Below are 20862 nucleotides of genomic sequence, written 5' to 3' on the forward strand. Positions count from 1 at the left end.
AGCCCAGCTATGCATTTGGTCATGTAATACTGACGGCCTCGAAGCCAATTTGCCTAACGACGGCAACGGAATGTGGCAATGCTAGGCGGCTGGATCGAGATCTGCGGTTGCGCCACTGTGGCGAGTCGGGCCATACCGGTACCCTGCTCAACTTCCAGCATTCCATTTCACAGTTCCACCATAAGATACGCGATGGAAATTCAAGCTTTACCGTAGCACGGATCAAGGGGCAAGTGGGCCAGTGATTACCATAGAGAAAGACTGTACAGCCTTGAGAGCCCACCAGCTCAATTGGGAGACGTTGGCATCGTAGTGTCTCGATCTAGAATAAATCAAGGTAAAGCTGGATATTGTCAGCTAATAGGATAACGGAGTCATTGCAGAGTATTCAATGTAGTATAGCGTTAAGCGAAAACTTCAGCTGAAGGACCTGGCCTTCAAAGAGAAATAATTGTCTATGGCGTCAGGATGCAGGGGAAAGAACATGTCAGGACCAAAGCAGGTTTGCGAGGGCTAACCATTCGATTCCTAGTTTTGTGTCGTCTAGGTCAATAATCCATACTATGAGTAACCCCTTGGCTGCGTGGAGTTCATATGTGCACCTTTCTGATTGATTCTAGTACTCGGAAAAGCGTGACGCTACCGAGAGGGAAGAACGCTGTTCTCAGAGAAAAGGTATGGGCTGCATCACATTCCATCTTGTTGCTTAACAAATACCATCAGCAACACAAGTCCAAGAATCGACCAGCACCCAGAATGAAAAATGGCATACCAGATTGTGGGTAGGCCATTCGTACTCAAGAGAAAACGATTAAAGCTGCAAAGCCGATGCTTGTTACTCACGGGGAGCTCCCACTGCAAAGCCTCACAAGGGATGAGCCCCTATTCAAGTGCTCTCACCCTCTTAACCTGCATTCTTAATACCGAAGGCCAACAGAGAGTGAAAGGCGAAAGGGGGTAGTTGAAGTCATGCGGACCGGTTGGTGCTGTAGAATATACGGAGTAGGGACCGCTAAGGAGCTGCGTCGGAAACAGCAGGGCACTATATCGACCCTCACCGAACCGTTCAGCACCACACCCGCGTTGCAGAGTTCAACAGCAACCATCGGACGTACGAAGTGAACTCCTTTAATGCGAAGCGGGACAGACACTACCCCAAGGGAACCATTATGGACAGTCCAAAGCTTCTTCTAAATACCTTGGTACCTTTTCTTACATGTGTCCAAAAGACAGGAGTATATATGAGTACGCCTTATACTTTACGAAGGTAATGAAGAATTGAATGTGTGCCTGGGTGGAGCTGTTCGGGACCCCATACAAAGTCATGGTGGCAAAACGAGAAAAACACATCGAATCTCCCAGCTGGAGGTTTTGGGTGACTGGAGCTATGACTCAATCGAGCGATGGGTACGAGCTGGCAGTTATATTATCAGGGGCTGATCAGGAGCTGAGCCTAGTGAAGCCGCCTTCTCTACAAGTGTCTGTGATGGTGCAGAGGGTGACTTGGAATAATTCATAGGAGCTCATTACTGTATCATACCAGTCACAGCCCAATACCGATACCCGCTTCGGCCGATGATCAGAGCGGGTTTGGCCGGGTTAGGCCGGGACCAGTCAATGAGAGCAATTACAACCACTGCACTTCATCGTCGATATCAGATTCTCGATGTATCATATATGCGACCCTTGTTGTTGGACTAAGCATATAAGGAGTCACGTTATGGACCCTGCTCTGTCGATTTTCGAACATTCTATTGTTCCTAGAATCGCAATGCATTGGGCAAACACATGGCTCGTTGGTGCCTGATGTAGGAGAGAGGGGGCACAGAGGCGCCCGCTAACAGCACGCCATACCTCGTCAAGACGTTCTCGAACAAGGATGCCTCTCCCAGACTTAGCAGTCCGACGGCAATCCAAAGACAGTGAAAGACTTTCGATGCTATCTACCTGAAGCTCCGCATTTTGATTGAAGCAAAGAAGTTCAGGGTCTGGATATTTCGCTTCCGATCGGTGGATGTATTTTTTTGCCAGCAACCACCATACATCACCACTTGCAATGCACAACATTTGATTCATATCAAAAGTCAAGGCGCCTACGGCAGAACAAGACCACTCGTACTCCGTATAGCAATCCCAAGTTTCTGCTAGCTCGGTTCCTTGGGTCGAAACCAGGGCGGACCCCTAACCAGGATCGGCAGCCTCGATCGAGCGTCTCGAATCTCAAGGAATTGGATCCTTCAACTTGTCGAGAATGCTACTGAAAGTCGACTTGCCTTAAGTCGTTTAGGCCGGCACCGTCGCCAGGAAGACTGGTGGCAGGGCGCTTAGGGGAACGACAGATCGGTTTTCATAGGTCGGGATGCGCTGCCAACCTGCAAGGCATCTCGTTTCATCTCGATTTCAATCTCGATCGCCCTATCGCAGCTCGCCGCTTTCAGATCCACAGCTGAGCAGGAGAACACGCGACGACCCAGTGACCCTGGCTTTCTCTGGTTGCCGAGCCGCTGAGTTGCTGACAGTCCACATCCCGTTGAGGCTCGTTATTGCCGACTGTCTTTGATCACGGTAGTAATTGCCTGCGGTTTAAGTTGTCGAGACCACTGGGTATGGTCAACGGAGACTATGTCTATGGTTACGGACTTATACTCCGTACTACTATGCATATTACTGTAGTGGACACCCTGCAGTGGAAACGCCAGGCTACTTGAATTACTGAATCCAAGGGGGAAAAAAGTAAAACTAAAAATAAAAAGGAACAAGACGCGCTCAAACCAATGAACAACCGCCAAACGAGCCAGAAGAGTATTTATACCGACAACCAGCACTTATTGGGTACCGAAACCTAAACCTGATGCTTTTTGTTATTTTTTTTTGTTATTTTTCTTTCAATTATGGTCTCTATCTGACTGTTGATTGTGTTCCTCTTTTGCTTCTCTCTCGACTACTTCACTTTTGTCTCCTCCCACTGTCCTTCATATCTCCGAGTACGTCTCATGTGCCCCGTTTCATATCCTCAGATGGGCCCCTCATATCACAGAGTCTGTATACATCGTCCACTTCTTCTCTCACCTCTCTTCTTTTTCTCACCATCTTCATCTTCTCTTTGTCATGACCGGTGTTTGTCATCTTTATAGATGGCATCACCCAGCAGATGTCTATGAACGAGTCTCACCCCGTTAGAGGACTAGGTTCGGCAATCCGAAATCTGTTCCGCTCCTCTTCTCCCCCTCCCCCGCGACGTCGCGTCTCGCGTCTATTACGTCGAAGTCGTACGGTGCTGAGCAAGTATGTTTTTACGTTTTCTTTTATATACTCTGTCATCTTTTGTCTGGTTTTAAACCTTACGCAATTTCCTGTTTGGCACCCAATGCGTTGACTTGTGTTTCAGAGTCAATGCTGCGCCGCATTTTGCCCGATTCCTTCTACCCACCTACGTCTCGCTGCCTCGTCTCGTACCGGTTTTGACCCATTGGCTGAGAGGTTCCTGAGGAAATGAGGGTGGATTTGGGAAAGTAGTGCTGAAACAATGTGTTATGAAACAGGCACTCGAAAAAGCAGGCAGCCCGTGCAACCGGGCCACCAAGCGCCTCTCCCGATCCAGATACGACGGCGATGTTAGGACTCTCCGAGCTCCCACAAAATGCCAATGGCGAAAATTTTGATATTCTCGAATGGTATCCGCACTATCAAAACTGCCAGCGTTACTTCTTAGACCATGCCCAGCACAGCAGCCCTGTTCAAGCGGTTTCTGCCTACGTGAACATACTACTTCCATTTCAACGACAACCCTATCCAGTGTTCAGTGCCACTGCGAGGACTCCTTCAAGTACGGACGCCGAGTTGACTTCGGGATCTTCGTCGACGTCGAATACACCACCCCCAGTTTCTCTATTACCGTATGTCCGTCGCCTCGTGGCAACAGGAATGGATTACCCGGGGATGCTCCATGGTTTCTTTGGTGATGACTGGCAATCCGGGATAGGCCCGTTACACGAAAAGGAGCGCTGTAACTATCTTCTCGCGGCAAGGAGTGGAGGATGGGCTGTGGTGAAAAGCGAATACGACATTTCCCCGCACGAGACGATCCCCTTTCTCCGGCCCCTCCAAGGACCCCTGGAAGAAGAGGTTGTGACGGCCTACAGAAGTTGGAGTGAGTGGCTTCTCTTGAGAGACTGGGAAATTGGACCTCGAGCGCCAGACGGTTTACAAGATTCGTCCTCTCAATCCTCACCACCGCCTAGCGCACAGGAATGATATGATTATGGTTGGGAAGACACTTTCTTTGTGGTCGACCTCCTTGGCGTTAAGCCTTTGATATGCATTTGCGGGAGCAATACTACGGTGTTCAATGACCTCATCCAATAGCGACCGGTTCAGGAAAGACAACGATCTGTCCCCTTTCGGCAACTTTGCTGTGAACTGCTCATCAAGCAAAGCCAGAATTACGACAAACCCCTGAAAAGGTCAAAGTATGCTGTACTCGTAGATCTTACCTTCGGACTCCTGCCGACCCCTGACTCTCCGGGCGCATTGAGTGGCTGGGTGGTAGCAAGCGGGCCAATAGTGGCCCATCAATTGACTTCCACCATGTCGACGGAATTATTTATGACGATATTGTGGATTGGCATTCGGGGAGTACGGAAAATATCCCTTTCAAGCTCCAAGGCAATGAAACTGGTCGGGAGAATCGAACAAACCTCGAATCGGTACTAGTACTCTGTAGTACTAGACGGATCTTGACGACCCCACTAGTTTGTCTTCCCGACTCTTCTGCGCTTTGCCAGATGGAGAACTCCCGTGTCGCCGTCGCGTCGTTTGGGTTCGGAGATTTCTGAATTTTGTTTCCAACTTGGCTACCAGTAAAAGACCAAGGACAAGTCCTGGGATCGGCCGCCTTTCATCCACAGCACGAATCAAAGCTTGCAGAATACTCATCCCTAACTTCCTAATTTCAGGCCCACCTCTGTAATAACTCTTTCTGGAAGACATCGATCATGGCTGCAGTGGCGCTGCTGAAATACGGAACCAGCAGTCTACACGACTTAGCTTGGCCAGTCAGCATTCCCTGTTTAAGAAGCAAGCATATGGAGAAAACCCTCCCGCCAGTACCTTTGGATTTAGAGTATTGTACGATAACAAGCCGGCTCAACGAAGCTCAATCTCACTACCGGTATGCTGCTCCGGCCACAATTGCCCAGAAATAAGGGTGAACACGGCTATATGCACACCTGGCTTCTTTCGAAAGCTGAATTATGAAGATCTGAAATAATTGAAACGGATCGACGGGCGAGATGAGCTTTGCTCAGAACTAACCGGTGCTTCATTAGTTATCCTGGATTGTATCACAGTACTGAACTGGACCAACCACCTCGCCTCAAGTACAATCACGCCCTTCAGGCTCTGGGTATATATTTTATCCTATGGGTGGCAGGTTATTCCCAAAGTACTCTGCAAACACAGGATCAAAAAATTCTCTGTCTGATCCAGCTACGTATCGATGCCATGGTTCTCCAACTATGGTAGTCAATAGTCACTGTCGATCGGCAATGTAAGCTCTGTTGAATATTCAGGCATCAGACTTATTAAGTATTTAAGAGCTCTAATTTCCGTTATTAGCTTGCCACATTCAATAGAGAATACGTCTTCTGGCCTACATATGAAGTACAGCATATCCACAAAGTGTTTCTCGGCACAGTAGTCACAAAGACATTGCCATTGGTCTATCAAACAGTGGTCTCGCTTAAATGTAGCCAGAGCCCGAGAGTGCTTTAGTGCTGCTCGACACCTTGTATGCGATTACAGAATATCTTACGGGTGGTGTATCATACGTGTACGTACCGTATTCGTACGAACTGATCCCTCGATTTCGGCCGGTTCTACGCTCGACCCGGAAGCTCTCATGTTCATCACAGCTTCAAAAACATTACTAGACAGAATGCTTCATCCATCACTATTTCAGCACTGATTAACCTGACATGGTGCTCCTGCTGCGGTCCAACTGACCCCAAGTTCAATGTCGGTAGGGTGAGTTGTCTGGGAGCTTCAGCCTCTTATAGTAATAAAAAACGAGCACCGATGCGTGACCAAGACCCTCGACAGCCTCCTCTGTTTCGAGAGCCCAATCTCAAGGACTTCTTCTTCAGCCTCCTGGTCAGCAGGATATGAAGCTGAGGATCAAAACTCACTCGGCTGGCTATCATTCAGAGCCTCACGAGGTGATGATTGTGGCTTTCTAGGTGAAGTGAGATATCCGTATTGTGGAAGCTCTGTTGCCCTGCAGAAACAGCGGGAATCGCGGTCGGCTGGTCAACGAAGGCGCAGGGAAGAAATCACCGTAGCTGTATCAAATGTCAGCAGCTAGGATGACCGAGGTCAGGTGCGTTGCCGGGGCACACTGAAATGGCGGCGCACTTGCATACAGATCCAAGTCCCTCTCCTTCTGCCACGCCTCTTGCCACACCCTACTTCGCATAACTTGCAAGGACTAGGCTGCTTGTGCATTCCATAACTACCACTAAAGAACCGCCAGTCTCATACATGACCATCACTTCTTTTTGTTCTATTCCAGGGCGTGATTATAGCCCTCGAGAAACATGATCGCATCATATCTGCTGATCGATGTTCTGGGGGTCTGCTGTGCCTGGGGAGAAGCTCCTTCGAATATCCAAGGTGAAACAGTTACTCACGGTGCAGGTGGTCGCGTCCTTATTTTGCAAGACGGCTGGCGTTCGGCGTTACGTGTGATACAGGCACGGGGTAACCTTTTTCGTTAAACATCCTATATTTACCGCTTGTTATCTTCGTTCTAGATGGAGCGCGAGATGCCAAATAACCGATCGCACCCTAATCATGACACACTGGCGCGTTCTCGCCGCTGTCGCGGCGATGAATTGGGGTGGTTTCTTCAGTATGACTCTTCTTGATACCCTGCAAACGCATACTCAAACCAGTTTCTCTAGTTTATGACATCCCAGCATCACTGTCGACGCCGTTATCGAAGCACCTCTCGCTTTCGGACCATCAGTTCGCATTCTTAGTCTCAGTCCTCTACACTGTCTACGCAATTCCCAACACCGTCCTTCCCTTTCTCACAGGCCCGGCAGTGCAACGGTTCGGAGAGCGAGCGGTGCTCTTGACTATTACATCAAGCATAATACTCGGACAACTGCTATTTGCTGTAGCAGTCCACACTAGGCTCGAGTTAGGAATGATTGCTGGCCGCGTCCTGATAGGGATTGGAGGAGAGGTGGTAGGTGTCCTCGGATGCGAAATCATCACGCGGTGGTTCCAGTGATTGCCCTCATCCTTGGGAGACCGCCGTACGCTGCTAACAGCTTTCCGCGCTTGCTACAGAGATAAAAGTCTTTCCCTGGCGCTCGCAATTAATCTAGGTGCGGGAAGACTAGGCAGCGTCGCCAACACAGCTATTATCCCCCGATTGATCGAGCTGTACGATGTGACATCAGCAACCTGGATAGCAACAGCGCTCTCCCTTGGTGGCGTAACTCTAGGCGCCAGCTATCTCCTAAGTATCACGAAACGCAGTTACGATTACTCTCAGGTCGGAGATGAGAATAACCCCAAATTCATCGTTCCGCTATCGTTCCGTCAATACCCCTCCAGTTACTGGCTACTGGCCCTGATCTGCTTCCTGAGCTACGGCTGCCTGAACACGTTCACCAATTCCGCACAACGCTTTCTAGCCACGCGTTACTACCACGGAGATCAGCGCGCAGCTGGATCAGCTTTGAGGTACGTACAGTAACGGTCTCCTGACAGAAGCACAGCCGCAAATTCACAAGCCTTCTACTAGCATCCTTTTCGTTCTCTCGGGCTCCCTCGTCCCTTCGTTTGGCTTCCTGCTCGATTGCTTCTCGTCCACAAACTACACACGCGCTTTGATCACTAGCAACATATTCCTACTTTCCGCACATGCAATTTTCTTAACCGGTGTGAGCACCAGCCCAACCCTCCCGCTATGTCTCCTCGGCACGGCCGACGCCCTATTTAGCGTCTCCTTCTGGGCCAGCGTCGTGCGCAGCCTTCTCCCCTTGTCTCTTCCCACCGAAACGCATCCCCAAAACACGCCTCTTCTAAAGACTGAGGACGGGCGCACAGAGCAGGTCTATGTATCAAATACGGTCTCAGACAATTCCGAGTCGGCCAGAGAAGGTTTTGCGGATGAAAGAAGGGCAGGCGGGCCCGCCGTGCGTCGCAGTGATGCAGTACGTACACTGGGCCTAGGAATAATGTCTAGCATGCTAAATACCAGCACGGCGGTTATTCCTGTTGCCCTGGCGGTGATGGAGAATCTAGCTGGGCTATTGGGACTAGAGGCTGTGTTTTTGACGCTAGCGCTGGCGGGATTTCTGGCGACTGTGAGATTGGCGTGGATCTGAGACCATGTCTGCATCGTGCTAAACGATCTTTGTCCTAATGACTCACGATGCTATAGATTTATGAAGATTTGCAGTTCGGAACAGTGATGATGATGCATGGGTGAGTATATGGTGTCTGGCCATCTAACCCACCATTCTTGGTAATCTGGCAGACTTCGAAAGGTTCTAGAGTGGCTCTGTTTGCTTTGAGGTTTTGATGGGTCTGATGCTCCAAGGTTCTTGTATAATTTCCTATTTGCGCCTTTTCCTCCACGCAAACTTAGCAATGAAGTCTTCGTAAACTCAAGTAACCCATATTTTCTGACCCGCAAGCCTTTCTACCGTGATTAGCATCAAGTAGACTCTAGAATATTCCCTCACAGTGTTCCCTTTGCCGTCGTCCCGTACTCAATAAGTAATCCCAGCACATCTTTCCCCCGCCAAGCCGTGACATAGTAGAGCGCATTCCTCCCATCAAGATCCAGGTGCCGGTATCAGCGCTCTCCTTAAGCAGCAATCTTACAACGATCCTGTGCCTCTTCGCTGCAGCATATTGAAGCGCCGTTGCGAGTAATTGCTGCGCCTCTGGCGACCGCTGAGAATCTGAGAACCTCACGATCGATAAGCCTGAATCAGCTGCATAATACCAACGAATTGGGAGGTTCAGGAAAAGTATAAGCCGGGAGTAATACTGAGTTTGACGGGCTTCAAGAGCATATGTTCAGACCCTGGGGCAGGGCAAAAGTAAGTGTGAGTAGCGGAAGAGAACTGGGTTTGACTGAGATAGAAGAGAAACAACGCTCGTCTCGTCAAAAGGGCGAGATATATCAAGTTATCGCAAGTAACCAGTAGCCGGCTGGCTCGATGGAGCCGGCATACGTGGAATGATATCAGCTCCTATGGCGTTGAGCCCGTATGTGCTTTCCTTATCTGCAGTGTGCAAGATCATCGAACTCATTGGCAGTACCTTATTCTTGCTCTGGCCCTTGGGGCTAGCGTTTACCTGTGCGAAGTTCAAAGGTAGTTACACCCCTCATGATCCTGGATGTGTTGTCTGAGTAGTTTGCGGGCTTCCAACATGCTTATAATGGTGTATGAACCCGTTTGACTCACCATTCGTCTGCTTCATATAGCAAAGATCTTCTCTTTTGGCCAGCTTAAAGATAAAAATTACCTTCAGAGCGTTTTGCAGCAAAACCATGTTGCGAGAGTATCAGGTAATGGGGGGAAAGCCTTCAACGACTCCAACGCCTTTCAATTTCCAACAACAAGCCGAGAAATTGCATGACCTCTTTTCCAGAAAAGGGCAACGAAGTAGAACCGCTTTTTTACATTCAGAACCAAATCTTTTCTCTATCAACTCATGAGGGCCGTTGGTATTGGCGGTGCGGTGCGTTTCTGTGTCTTCCGAGTCCGATTTATCCACTTTCTTCAACCAACCCTTTCTCAGAACCTGAAGCAGCTAAGTCGTGCGAGCAATTAAGAGGGTTACCGGCAATAGTCTGGGACGTCTTTTGTGTCCGGATCGAATGAGCTGTAGGTCTTTTGCTCAGTGTGCAGTCCGCATAACGAACCACAACTGGTTGAGAACCCATTGGATATGACCACGTATATGATCAGAGAAAAGGATGCGCGTCAAGGCATCACTATCGGACCATGAAAGCGCATTCTACTAACTACTCACGCACTTTATTCCATACTGTATCGCCAACAGACCTCCTCCAGACCCTGATGGGGTCGAGTGGACACGGACCACTACGTACCCCTTGTGCCCCGTACGTTGCAGCATTCAGATTAGGGCTGGCTGTGGTGTAACTGACAACTCAGGTCCAGCGCAAGTCTCCCCTCTTCACACCGCTGTTCTGCCTCGATATATTCTCCTTACGTCCCTCCGTTGCTCCTCTAACTATGCGCAAGCTTCCAGTGCAGCCGTTATGCAGGAAACGATCCTTATAACCGGTGCGACCAGCTCCCTTGCAACACGCATTGTCCACCTCCTCCTTACCAAATACTCTTCCTCACCCCAAGACCCAAGTCTGGACGAGAATGGCCATGAATATACACTGCTTTTAACGTCCCAGAACCCATCCAAGATCAAACTCAAACTCCCTAAACTTACGTCGAACACAAACATCAGCATCAGAATCAGGAAACTCGACCTGTCCAACCTCTCATCAGTGCATGATTTCGCTACAGCAATCAGCACAGACGTCCAATCTGGCAAGATCCCCCGGCTAAGGAGCATCATTTGTAATGCTTCCTACTGGAACTTACGCGGCGACGGAGAATTAACAGACGACGGACACGAGGGGACATTCCAGGTCAACTACATCGCGCAAACAGCCCTCGTCCTCCGTCTCTTGGGGGCCTTTAATCCCGGGTCAGGAGGGAGTATTGTGCTTCTCACCTGTGATATACACCGACACTGGCCCCTCAGAAGCGTGCTTGGTCGAGCACGTGGCCTGGAAAAGTATCCCCCTGGAATCCCGGCAGATCTAAACAAGCTGGTTGAGGTTGAATCCCAGTCACACCCTCAGTCTGAGCCTCAGTCTCCAGAGCAGATTCTGGAAGAGCTACAGGAGAAACCAAAGATCAGGAAAAATGAAAAGGTGGAGTATATGCCCCGCGGCATCCAGCGGTACACAAACTCGAAGATGGCTCTGATTATGTGGATGTATGCATTGAATCGGCGCTTAGAGGCCGTACGTCTACTATTTCCTATTCTCCCCTTCAACATTCTGTCACTTCTACCTGACGAGGGGTGTGGTACTGTGCATATGCGTTTGCGTATACTGAAATGGTGCAGGATCTTGCCCTCAACACTATCACCGCCATTTCAGTCAACCCAGGAACACTCCTCAACTCACGAGCTCTGCGAGCAAACACCCCGTTTCGTCTAAAATTTCTCTCCCTGTTCCTGATGACTACAGTCCGCCCATCCCTCTCGCTACTTTGCCGACTACCTTTCGTGGGGAGGAAGTTCAAGGCGAAGAAGACAATGCGCAGCTGCGCGGAGGCGGCTAGTGGAGTTGTAGATTTTGCATTCGGCATCAAACCGGATTCCAACAATGCTAGCTCTGGAGATATGGACACGGGTGCAGATGAGGATGGAGACGTGAATGACGATAGCGATAGTGAGGGCGGGTACTACACCCTCACCCTTCCCACAAGAGACGTGGATCTGCCAGATACGGATTGTTTGAATGAGGAGAGGCAAGAGGCCCTCTGGAGAAAAACACTCCAATGGGCGGGCATTTCGAATGTGAATACAGCGATTCAAGTCGAGATCTGAGCCATGTTTGTTGTCTACGACGGAGTCGTATAGTTCCTTTGAGCAACTGTTTCTGACGAAATGCTTTTCGAGAAGAGAGCTTCATCGAGCCTTCGCATAAAGATTGCTTGGCATATTGAGTGATACTTGGAAAGAAATAAGAGATTGTCTCCCTTCGCAAGAAGACGCCCGCGAACGCGTTTCGACGGCAGAGGGTGTCAGACACTTTATCGAGACGGGCCAGGACAGTCTTGCCCACATAATGAGGTCCCAGGGTCTGGGTTAATGAAATAAATCAACTGCTGCGGTCGACAAATAACAATTCAATAGGGGGCGTACTGCGTACTATGAACGAGGCCATGAGCTACAACCACTGCGCCTCTGCAAAGACCTCCCGGCTCCCCCGGGCCCTTTTGCCTGTCTAGAGTCCGTGGGCAGAGTGACAGACTACACAAACACGGCAAATAGTTTCAATTACTGAGATGATTAGCCTTTTTTACAGGTATTGAACAGTATGCTGTAGATATGCAGTGGACCCTGGCTTGCCCCGCCATCCGCGTATTCCGCAGACAGTGCAGGCAGCAGCTTTTTTCTACCCTATCCTTCAAAAAACAGTCGAATACAGGCTGCGGTGTTTCAAATTCACTGCTCTTGCGGTGTATCATGAGTGGCAATCATTTGACAGGTTGATCCGTGCAGAATATATGGTAGAAATTCTGAGAGGGAACACAGCCCTAACCCTTGAGCCGAGTCGGTTCTACTGTCGGAGCCCTGCCTATCCCGGTCTGCCGGCGACTTGGAGGGCTAACAAGCCCTACTATTGTACAGTAAGGCATGGCGTTTCTGTAGATTGCTTAAGATTACGGGTCTACAAGAGTGCCATCGGCATGGCAAGGTCAAATCCACTCTGCAATCTACATGGCACAGGTCGAAGAACCCAATCCGCGGATTCAGGGCCAGCGTAGATTAAGACGGCCTCAGTCGGCTGAAACTCTTCAGGAAGAGCGAGCTCAAGAAAAGCTTCAGTGGCTCGGCATCGCCCCGATGCAGAATAATTGCCGGCGAAGCTTTGCTCAGCAGTGGAGATGCCCTTTGCTAAGTGGGGGGATAAGAGGGGACCGGTGTTTGAGATAGGGTTTTCTAGCTTCAATCTTAGCCCTAGACCAGTCATCGGACTCATTGCCGGTACCCTCTGTCTGGTTTGCGCTCCTGGCTGTCAAATGGTCATCGACCCGACTTATAAGTATAAGAACGCTGCGAGTCTCTCGTGTTTCTGTGCCACCCAAGCATCGTCCTTTCTTTCTTATCTCTGCATCCTTCCGGACTCTGTTGATCAAGTTCCCTGTCGCTCTTTAGCACTCTTCATCCGCTCCTTTACAATGCATTTCCTTCAAAACTCCCTTATTGCTGCGGCAATGGGCGCTGCGCTGGTCGCTGCCGCCCCTGCTGCTGATCTTGATGCTCGAAGCTCGTGCACCTTCACCTCTGCCTCTGCGGCCAAGTCTGGCGCATCCAAGTGCTCCACTGTCACCCTCAAGAGCATCCAAGTTCCTGCCGGTGAGACCCTTGACCTGACCGGTCTCAAATCGGGTGCTACTGTACGTAGTTCCCCTTCCCCCTCGCCGCCTCATTGATCTCGGCTTTCTAACGGAGGAGCAGGTTATCTTTGAAGGCGAGACAACCTTTGGCTACAAAGAATGGAAAGGACCGCTGATCTCCATGTCCGGTGACAAAATCACGGTTAAGCAAGCCTCTGGCGCAAAGATCAACTGCGACGGGGCCCGCTGGTGGGACACCAAGGGCAGCAACGGCGGCAAGACCAAGCCCAAGTTCTTCAGCGCGCATAAGCTGAACAACTCCAAGATTCAGGGGCTGAAGATCTACAACACCCCTGTCCAGGGATTCAGTATCCAGTCCGACCACCTGACCATTTCGGACGTGACCATCGACAACTCCGCCGGCACCAGCAAGGGCCACAACACCGATGCCTTTGACATCGGCTCCTCGACGTACATTACCATCGACGGTGCGACTGTCTACAACCAGGATGACTGTATTGCCATTAACTCCGGCGAGCACATCACCTTCACCAACGGATACTGTTCCGGCGGCCATGGCTTGTCTATTGGCTCCGTCGGCGGCCGCAGCGACAACACCGTCAAGAGCGTCACCATCTCCAACAGCAAGGTCGTCGACTCCCAAAACGGCGTCCGCATCAAGACCGTCTACAAGGCTACCGGCTCCGTCACCGATGTCACCTTCCAGGACATCGAACTCTCTGGAATCACCAAGTACGGCCTCATTGTTGAGCAGGACTATGAGAATGGTAGCCCAACAGGTACCCCTACCAACGGTGTCGAGGTTGAAGATATCACCTTCAAGAAGATTACCGGCTCTGTGGATAGCAGTGCCACACGTGTCAATATCCTCTGCGGGTCAGGGAGCTGCAAAGACTGGACTTGGTCTGGGGTTGATATTACCGGCGGAAAGAAGAGCTCTAAGTGCAAGAATGTTCCGTCTGGTGCTTCGTGCTAGAGTTTTCTTCATCGTGAGGTTTGATTGGAGGCAGTTGCTAACAGCCCTAAAGTGTTCGAGCTGGTGGCAGTACATTAGCCCTGCGGGCCTCTACCATTGCGAGGCTCGTCATCAATCCCGGCCGCTTCTATTCAAAATACACAACTATTTAGAACCTTTATAATAGCCCTCAAGTAAATAATCGAATCCTGTCAGATGAGACTGTAATGCTGCTAATTTATTTTGGCTCTGCTCTGGAAATAACCTATTTCCCCGACCTCTCACCTAGAGACTTCATCAACTCAGCCCTGTCAACCCACCTCCACTGTATTACAGGTTTAGTACTGCTTTGCTGTGCAGTAACGATGCAATGTATATGAAGTTATCGATGCTGAACCCCGTTCTGGCTCGATTCATAATTGGTATTGTTACTCAGGTACGGCCTGGCCCCTGCGAAGGTCAGCCCACCTTCATTAGTTACACCAATTGCTCAGATATATGCAGGGTAGGGAAGCCTAGGCTGAGTAAGAACTTGCCATTCTATCGTTCTAGTCCCGTCTGTCCGTTACTGGCAAACGTGAAAGATCCAGTGCGTAGCTTCCCAGGTGGGCCATCCTAGCTGGCGCGCTCGGCTAGTTGCCCGCCAGGTAAAAATGCCGTCCCATACCTATTGATTGGTTATGATGCGTGCTGGCGGCTAAAAGGCCGTGCAGCTTCTCTTAGGTTCTGTTTCCCTTGCTGCACCTAGATGGCAGTGTTTTGGTGAATCCGCTCGCTATCGATACACAATCGGTACGATGTCTCTTCCATATCGCCTCCGCGGCATCGGATGTGTATCGGCAACAACACCAGTATCAGGTTGGTGCACAGTGCCGGTGTGGTAATACTATCTACGATCGCGGTTGGTTGTCTGTTAGGTCCAATTAATATACCACAAAGGGAGATCACAAGGACGAAATATATATTTATTGCTACCGAAGTCCGTGTGCTCTTTAGCCTTCTGTGCCCAATTAGCGTCACTTGAACCCTAATGATCTCGAATGTATTTTGATTAGGTTTAGACAGTATAATTAAATGTAAAATAAGGCCTTGAATATCCGGATATACTTAACTGTTTGCGCGGTGTGAGGAACCATAGGAGTCATGTGACAAACATTGTTGACGTTGAACAAGGCACAAGCGTTCTAGTTCGGAAGGACCTAGAAGCGATTGCCATATAATGTCAAAATTCTCTCAAACCAATAAGAATCCGGCACTTTGGCGGAGTGGTTAACGCGATGCCCTGCTATAGTATCTTCGATACAAGCGAGGCATTTCCTTCGGGAGCGTGAGTTCGAATCTCACAGGTGTCGTCTTTTTTGCACAACTAATCCCGACCGAAGGGCTTAATCGTTTTGCGGGGTATAGACCTGCCCGCAAGTTTTGTTATTCACCCGCAAGACCCGTATTAGGGACTGGGCCCATGCGTGCCTGCTTTTACACCCATCACGTGAATATCAAGCCTCTTTTACAGACCTCAATGATCGAACAAACTAGTGGAATGCTATGAGCTGAAGAATTGTTGATAGGGAAAATGACGAACATGATTGTCAGCTTGAAAGGCTCACACCGAGTATAATAAATTTTTCTCTTTTAATGGACTAACTGCACGAATTCCTCATCTGTAAAAAAGACTGCGCATAATCCTGCGGCTAGTTTACTCCAGCACACCATTCTAAACTATCATTACTTGATATAAACAATCTCTTATTATGAATTGGCACTTTGGCGGAGTGGTTAACGCGATGCCCTGCTATAGTATCTTCGATACAAGCTAGGCATTTCCTTCGGGAGCGTGAGTTCGAATCTCACAGGTGTCGAATTTTTTTTTTTTTTTGGTTGGTTGTCTTATTCTTTCCCTCTCGGTCTTGGCTCATTACGGCTAATATATCACCATACCATTTATTGTTATACAGTTTCTTTCGTTCCCAATCAACCGCGATTTTGCAACCAAGCAAATATATTCCCTACTAGACAACGCGTATCTCCACTTAACCACCTCGACACAATCTCCCTTCGCATTACTGTTCTGAAGTTTAGGTCAGCCGAGTTATGGAACGGGGCCACCAAAAAACCGAGGACATTTCTGGTACGACCACACAAACCCGCGTTCTTTCTTTTCTATCCTATTAGGCTTGTCTTTTCTGATCTTTCGGTAACGCCATGGCGGTTGACCGAGCTTGTGTGCTACGGCTTGCGTTTTCCGCATCACGGAAAAGTGCAAGTCTACTGCGCAGTGCTCTAAGCAAGCAAGCAAGTTGCGAGAAAATTGGTCCAAGACTTGAAAAGTAGGAGGCAAGGGGTGTTGGATTTGTACAACATTAGCACATATTCCACATATTACCTTTTCTATCTCGTCAAAGGCACTTTGGCGGAGTGGTTAACGCGATGCCCTGCTATAGTATCTTAAGATACAAGCGAGGCATTTCCTTCGGGAGCGTGAGTTCGAATCTCACAGGTGTCGTTTTTTCATTTTATTTTTAACTGCTTAATCTCTCGTCTTGTCTCCATGACATGCGTCCCTCCAAATTGCCAGTCGGTATGCAGAACCGATGATTCGTTGATGCTCGGTTTGGAGGTTGGTGGGGCGAGAAGCTTTTGGTTGCATGCCATCATGACAATGTATGTTTAATACATTCTATGCGCGTTCCTGGACTCTCAATAACGCCGTCTGCCGCTATGCAGTGAACTCGGGCTGAGGTGTCTCACGAAACAAGACTTGCAATGAAGCAAGATGTTATATCCTGAGTTACAGAGTATCTTCAAGAAGGGTTTGTCTTTAGTTGGTGGAGTATTCAGGTAGATACCTAGGTGGTCACGACATCCACACTCCAGAAAGCTGGGAGGAAGATAACACTGCCTGAAACGGAATCGAGAAGTAGAAGTGTTGGGTTTATATTCCTAATTAGTCTATTGTGACTCATTCACACTCATGGAGTAAGGAAAGTATTTAGATACAAGAGAGAAGAAAAGATATATACAATATATGCAATGTACAGGACAAGAGACAAGAGCAACCATTATGCTCACTCATGCTGTCGAGGACATGGTCAGGTCCACCGAGTCGTAAAACATGCAGGTGACGATTCCAAGGACAAGAAAAAGCCAACCAAACAGTCAGATATCGAAGACAGAAAGCATCCAACATCAACATCTAAAGCTGAAACCCATATCCCCTCGCGCTCGCGCTTCCACTTCCATCCCACGGCACCTCAACCCCTAATTCTCTCGCAACCCTCATTGCAGAAACCACACACCCCTCCAACAGCACCATCCCATCCCAACACCACCCGCCAACAAGGTAGACGTTCCCATCGCCATTCTTCCACCCCTTTCTCGAGACGGCACCCTTCCACTCTTCTTTCTCCTCACACTGCGTAGTGACGGGTGATTTGCTGCGGGAAAAGAGGGAGTTGACGATGTCGCGGCTGGCGGGAGTTCGAAGGACGCGGGTAAAGCGCACGCTGTGCAGAACCTGTTCTTCAGAAATGCTGTTCTCGAGCGCATAGGTCGTGACTAGGACGTTGGCGGGGTGTTCGTGGACTGACTCGGTGCGGGATGTCCCTGAGGCGTCGGTCTCAGTAACCATGTGCATGGCCGTCAGGACGGGGGTGCTTGAGCCAGAAGCGGAGACAGAGCCATTTGAGGAGGCAATCGGCTTCGCCGGTTCAAAAGACCTTATGCCCCGTTTCTGCAGCCGCCCACAATCCCGCAGGTGGGCGCTGACTTTGCTAATACCACTGTAATCCCGATGCACAACAGTCCGTACCTCCGTTGTGGGAATGGCCTTCATCGCCAACGAAAGCGGGCTGAAGATCCTGCCTACGACATCCGGCGTCGTGGCAATAATGACCCGGTCGTACTCATTCATGCCAACCCGCTGGTTATTAGTCCCTGCATTCGCGACAAAATGCACGCGGACTCTCCCGCTGCCTAGTGTCTCGACCTTTGTGGCCCGGTGGTTGTATTTCACGTTTAGTCCTGATGAGAGGCGCATCTCCGCTTGCTTGACACCGCGGGTGAGCGTGTAGTGCGGTTTGCGGTAGGTTTGGCGCGCATAGCCGATTATGTCAGAGGCAGGGAAGTTGAGGAGTTCTTCGTGCGTGCATGTCGTTATACTGGACATGAGGGGTAAGAAGAACCAGGTTGTGTAGTAGGATGGGATCCCAATGCGGGAGAGATATGCGCGGAGGGTTTCGCTGCTTCCAGCGCTGGTGGGATCATGAGCATGAGGGGTGAGGTGGTTGTCTTTGGCACCTCTGGCACTAGACTCTATCCCCCCCTTGCCCTTGCCCTTCTTCGTCAGGGGCATCGTCGTCTTTGGGGGTATCCAAAAGCAGGCAAACGTGAACCAGAGATACCAGAAGAGTAGGTACAGAAGCTCGAATACGTACTTTGTTGCTCCGACGCCCGCGGGACGAATTGGCGGGAGGATGTGGTTGTTGGAGGAGTGGATGAAGTACGCACCTCGTTTCTCGTCTTTCCTCTCAGTTTTGGAAGGGCAATTCTTGTTGTTTCTAGAGAAAGATATGCTGTAGACAAATTTTGGAGAGGCAAAGACAACCCCGAGAAACTTGTACATCTTCAAGAGATTGTCGTAGTATCCGGCTGCAAAGGCGCGCATGGGGAGGTCAACTCTTCTCCCTTCTACTTCGTCTTCTCCTTCCTTTTGGTCCTTCACTATCTCATCTTTCACAGCGCCAGACACTGAAGTAGAGTTAAATCCAGAATCATTTGGCCCTGGAGCCTGTGCCGCAGCAGAAACAGAGCCCTCAGCAAATCTCGGAAGCTCAAAGCTCGCCGAGTCCAGTGACAAAACATCTTGCTGTACATCCATCAGCACACGCCACAATCCCCACGGAAACGATTCACATAAGTGCCAAGGAACGAAGAAAGAAAAAAGAAACATACCACCTCTAAAACCTCCACATCGTACCTCTTCTGGCTATCATTAGCAAGCAAAAAAGCCACAACAAGCCCCGCCATCCCTGAGCCCACGATCCCCACCGTCTCGCAGCCACTCAGGGTAAATGAGCTATGAGAACTCGAGCTGGAATTTGACTTGCCCTGCTCATGGAAGTCTGAGCGGCGCATGTAGGTTTGTGCAGATCTCGTTCTGGATCTGAGTTCTCCTTGTTTAATGTTGGCGGTGGAGATAGGGTTATCTTGCAGGTGAGGCTGGCTATTGATGTTGTCCATGGCAATGGACACTGGTGATTGCGCGTCTGACGCCGCCATCTTAATTTCTATGTTTTTATGATCATGCGACCCAAGGTGTGGGTGCAGAATGTAAGGGAAAGAAGAGTTGTGATTTTTATCAGCGCAAGTCGAAGATCATCTGAGAAGATCACGTGGCAAGGCCAAGGGTCTAGAGTGCTTCACTGCAAGCCCTTGCAAGAACTCAGCGACACGACGAGGGGAAAACAGCACCCCTACTGCTCTAATAACTGATCTCTTACACTTGGCTCATTGCTCATCCCCTCCACCCCATGGAGGTGGATATCTCCCCCCCAGGCGGAACCCGTCCGGCGACTCCGCTCCTGGGTGAAAACTCTGACCCCCCCTCAGGACCTACCACCCCGACCCCCCTACCCCGGAACTCCCTGAAGAGAAGGGCCTTATTCTCCCCGCAGAAGACTCCCACTGCAGCTCCAGTCCCTGTATCCCATACGCCGCAAGCCCCGTCGATCTGCGAACAGGTCGGCATGGTAGCAGACGACCAGCTAGCCCTTCTTCATGATTGGAAACTAGCCATGACCTCCCTTGCCAAAGCTCTAGATCTAACTGTCTCCTCCCTACAGGGCCGCCCAAGAGACCTGGCCCGGGAGCTTGCAGCCAGATTCGTCACCCTTGCAAAGCAGGACTCCCCTCAGCAGATTTCTCAGATGCCTGTGGTTGCACCCCCACAGCCACCCAGACAGATGGAACAGCCAAACCATCCTCCCACTCCTGAAGCTTCCAAAAGCCCCCTGAACAGGCAAACCTCGCAGCCTACAACCTGGGCATCCCTAACAGCTCCAAGAACTGGCCAGGGGAACTGGCAAACTATTGCCCCTGAACACCATATGCAAGCCAAGCAAACAGCACAACGAAGGCTGAAGCAGTCAAACAAGACTGACCACCGCATCTTCCTCCGCCTCCCGGCCTCCTCCAGCCTCCGAGCTATTGGACCACATGGCATCCGGGTCACCCTTGCTGGGAAGGTTCCGGACGGGATCACACAGGTACAAGTAATATCAACCGGGTATGCAATCACTACAACAGAACAGGGCAAGGCTTTCCTACTATCAGAGAAGGCTGCAAGCCTAGCTGGGGATGGGTACTTTGAAATTCCAACAGAGTACCACCAGGTTATTGTCTCCCGGATCCCAAAACAACTCTGGTCCCTAGATGGATGGATAGATACAACAATTGCAGACATTAGCATGGAAGCAGAGCGCATTACTGGCATTAAGCCTCTCATGGCCAAGCTCTCAAAACACCCAGTAGAGAGGGACTCTATCACAGCAGTCATAGCCTTTCCAAAAAAGCTACAACACCCCCTGCAACTCTTTGGCTTGTCTGGCCTATCAAGGCCCACTCGCCCCAAGCAAAGGCCTTTGCAATGCACCCGATGCTACCGCTTCCACGATACAAGGGCCTGCCGCTCTAGTGACCGAT

General features: G+C 50.0%; 6 protein-coding genes across 6 annotated transcripts, besides 1 other annotated feature; 5 read left to right on the forward strand and 1 right to left on the reverse strand.

Annotated features, from left to right (window-relative positions):
- Positions 1-20862: part of a sequence feature (contig 1.76 1..153210(-1)) that runs on past the window's edge.
- ANIA_04375 (uncharacterized protein) lies at positions 3049-4254 on the forward strand (the record flags this gene model as incomplete). Its single annotated transcript, XM_050611749.1, has 2 exons — positions 3049-3434; positions 3543-4254. Exons 1-2 carry the CDS (start codon positions 3394-3396, stop codon positions 4252-4254), a joined length of 753 nt encoding a protein of 250 aa, XP_050467740.1. The 5' UTR covers positions 3049-3393.
- On the forward strand, positions 6850-8688 carry ANIA_04374 (uncharacterized protein; the record flags this gene model as incomplete). Its single annotated transcript, XM_050611751.1, has 4 exons — positions 6850-6907; positions 6960-7253; positions 7392-7752; positions 7910-8688. The coding sequence occupies 4 exons, from the start codon at positions 6850-6852 to the stop codon at positions 8397-8399; spliced, it is 1203 nt and encodes a 400-aa protein (XP_050467741.1). The 3' UTR covers positions 8400-8688.
- ANIA_04373 (uncharacterized protein) lies at positions 10313-11670 on the forward strand (the record flags this gene model as incomplete). The annotated part of the gene is made up of 2 exons (XM_656885.1): positions 10313-11080; positions 11185-11670. The coding sequence occupies 2 exons, from the start codon at positions 10313-10315 to the stop codon at positions 11668-11670; spliced, it is 1254 nt and encodes a 417-aa protein (XP_661977.1).
- On the forward strand, positions 13029-14184 carry ANIA_04372 (endo-polygalacturonase pgaB; the record flags this gene model as incomplete). Its single annotated transcript, XM_656884.1, has 2 exons — positions 13029-13251; positions 13322-14184. 2 exons carry the CDS (start codon positions 13029-13031, stop codon positions 14182-14184), a joined length of 1086 nt encoding a protein of 361 aa, XP_661976.1.
- On the reverse strand, positions 17357-19401 carry ANIA_04371 (uncharacterized protein; the record flags this gene model as incomplete). Its single annotated transcript, XM_656883.1, has 2 exons — positions 17357-19027; positions 19114-19401. The coding sequence occupies 2 exons, from the start codon at positions 19399-19401 to the stop codon at positions 17357-17359; spliced, it is 1959 nt and encodes a 652-aa protein (XP_661975.1).
- On the forward strand, positions 19563-20691 carry ANIA_04370 (uncharacterized protein; the record flags this gene model as incomplete). Its single annotated transcript, XM_656882.2, has 2 exons — positions 19563-20552; positions 20620-20691. The coding sequence occupies exons 1-2, from the start codon at positions 19692-19694 to the stop codon at positions 20689-20691; spliced, it is 933 nt and encodes a 310-aa protein (XP_661974.1). The 5' UTR covers positions 19563-19691.

This window comes from Aspergillus nidulans, chromosome III, assembly GCF_000011425.1.
Source record: "Aspergillus nidulans FGSC A4 chromosome III".
Taxonomy (NCBI): domain Eukaryota; kingdom Fungi; phylum Ascomycota; class Eurotiomycetes; order Eurotiales; family Aspergillaceae; genus Aspergillus; species Aspergillus nidulans.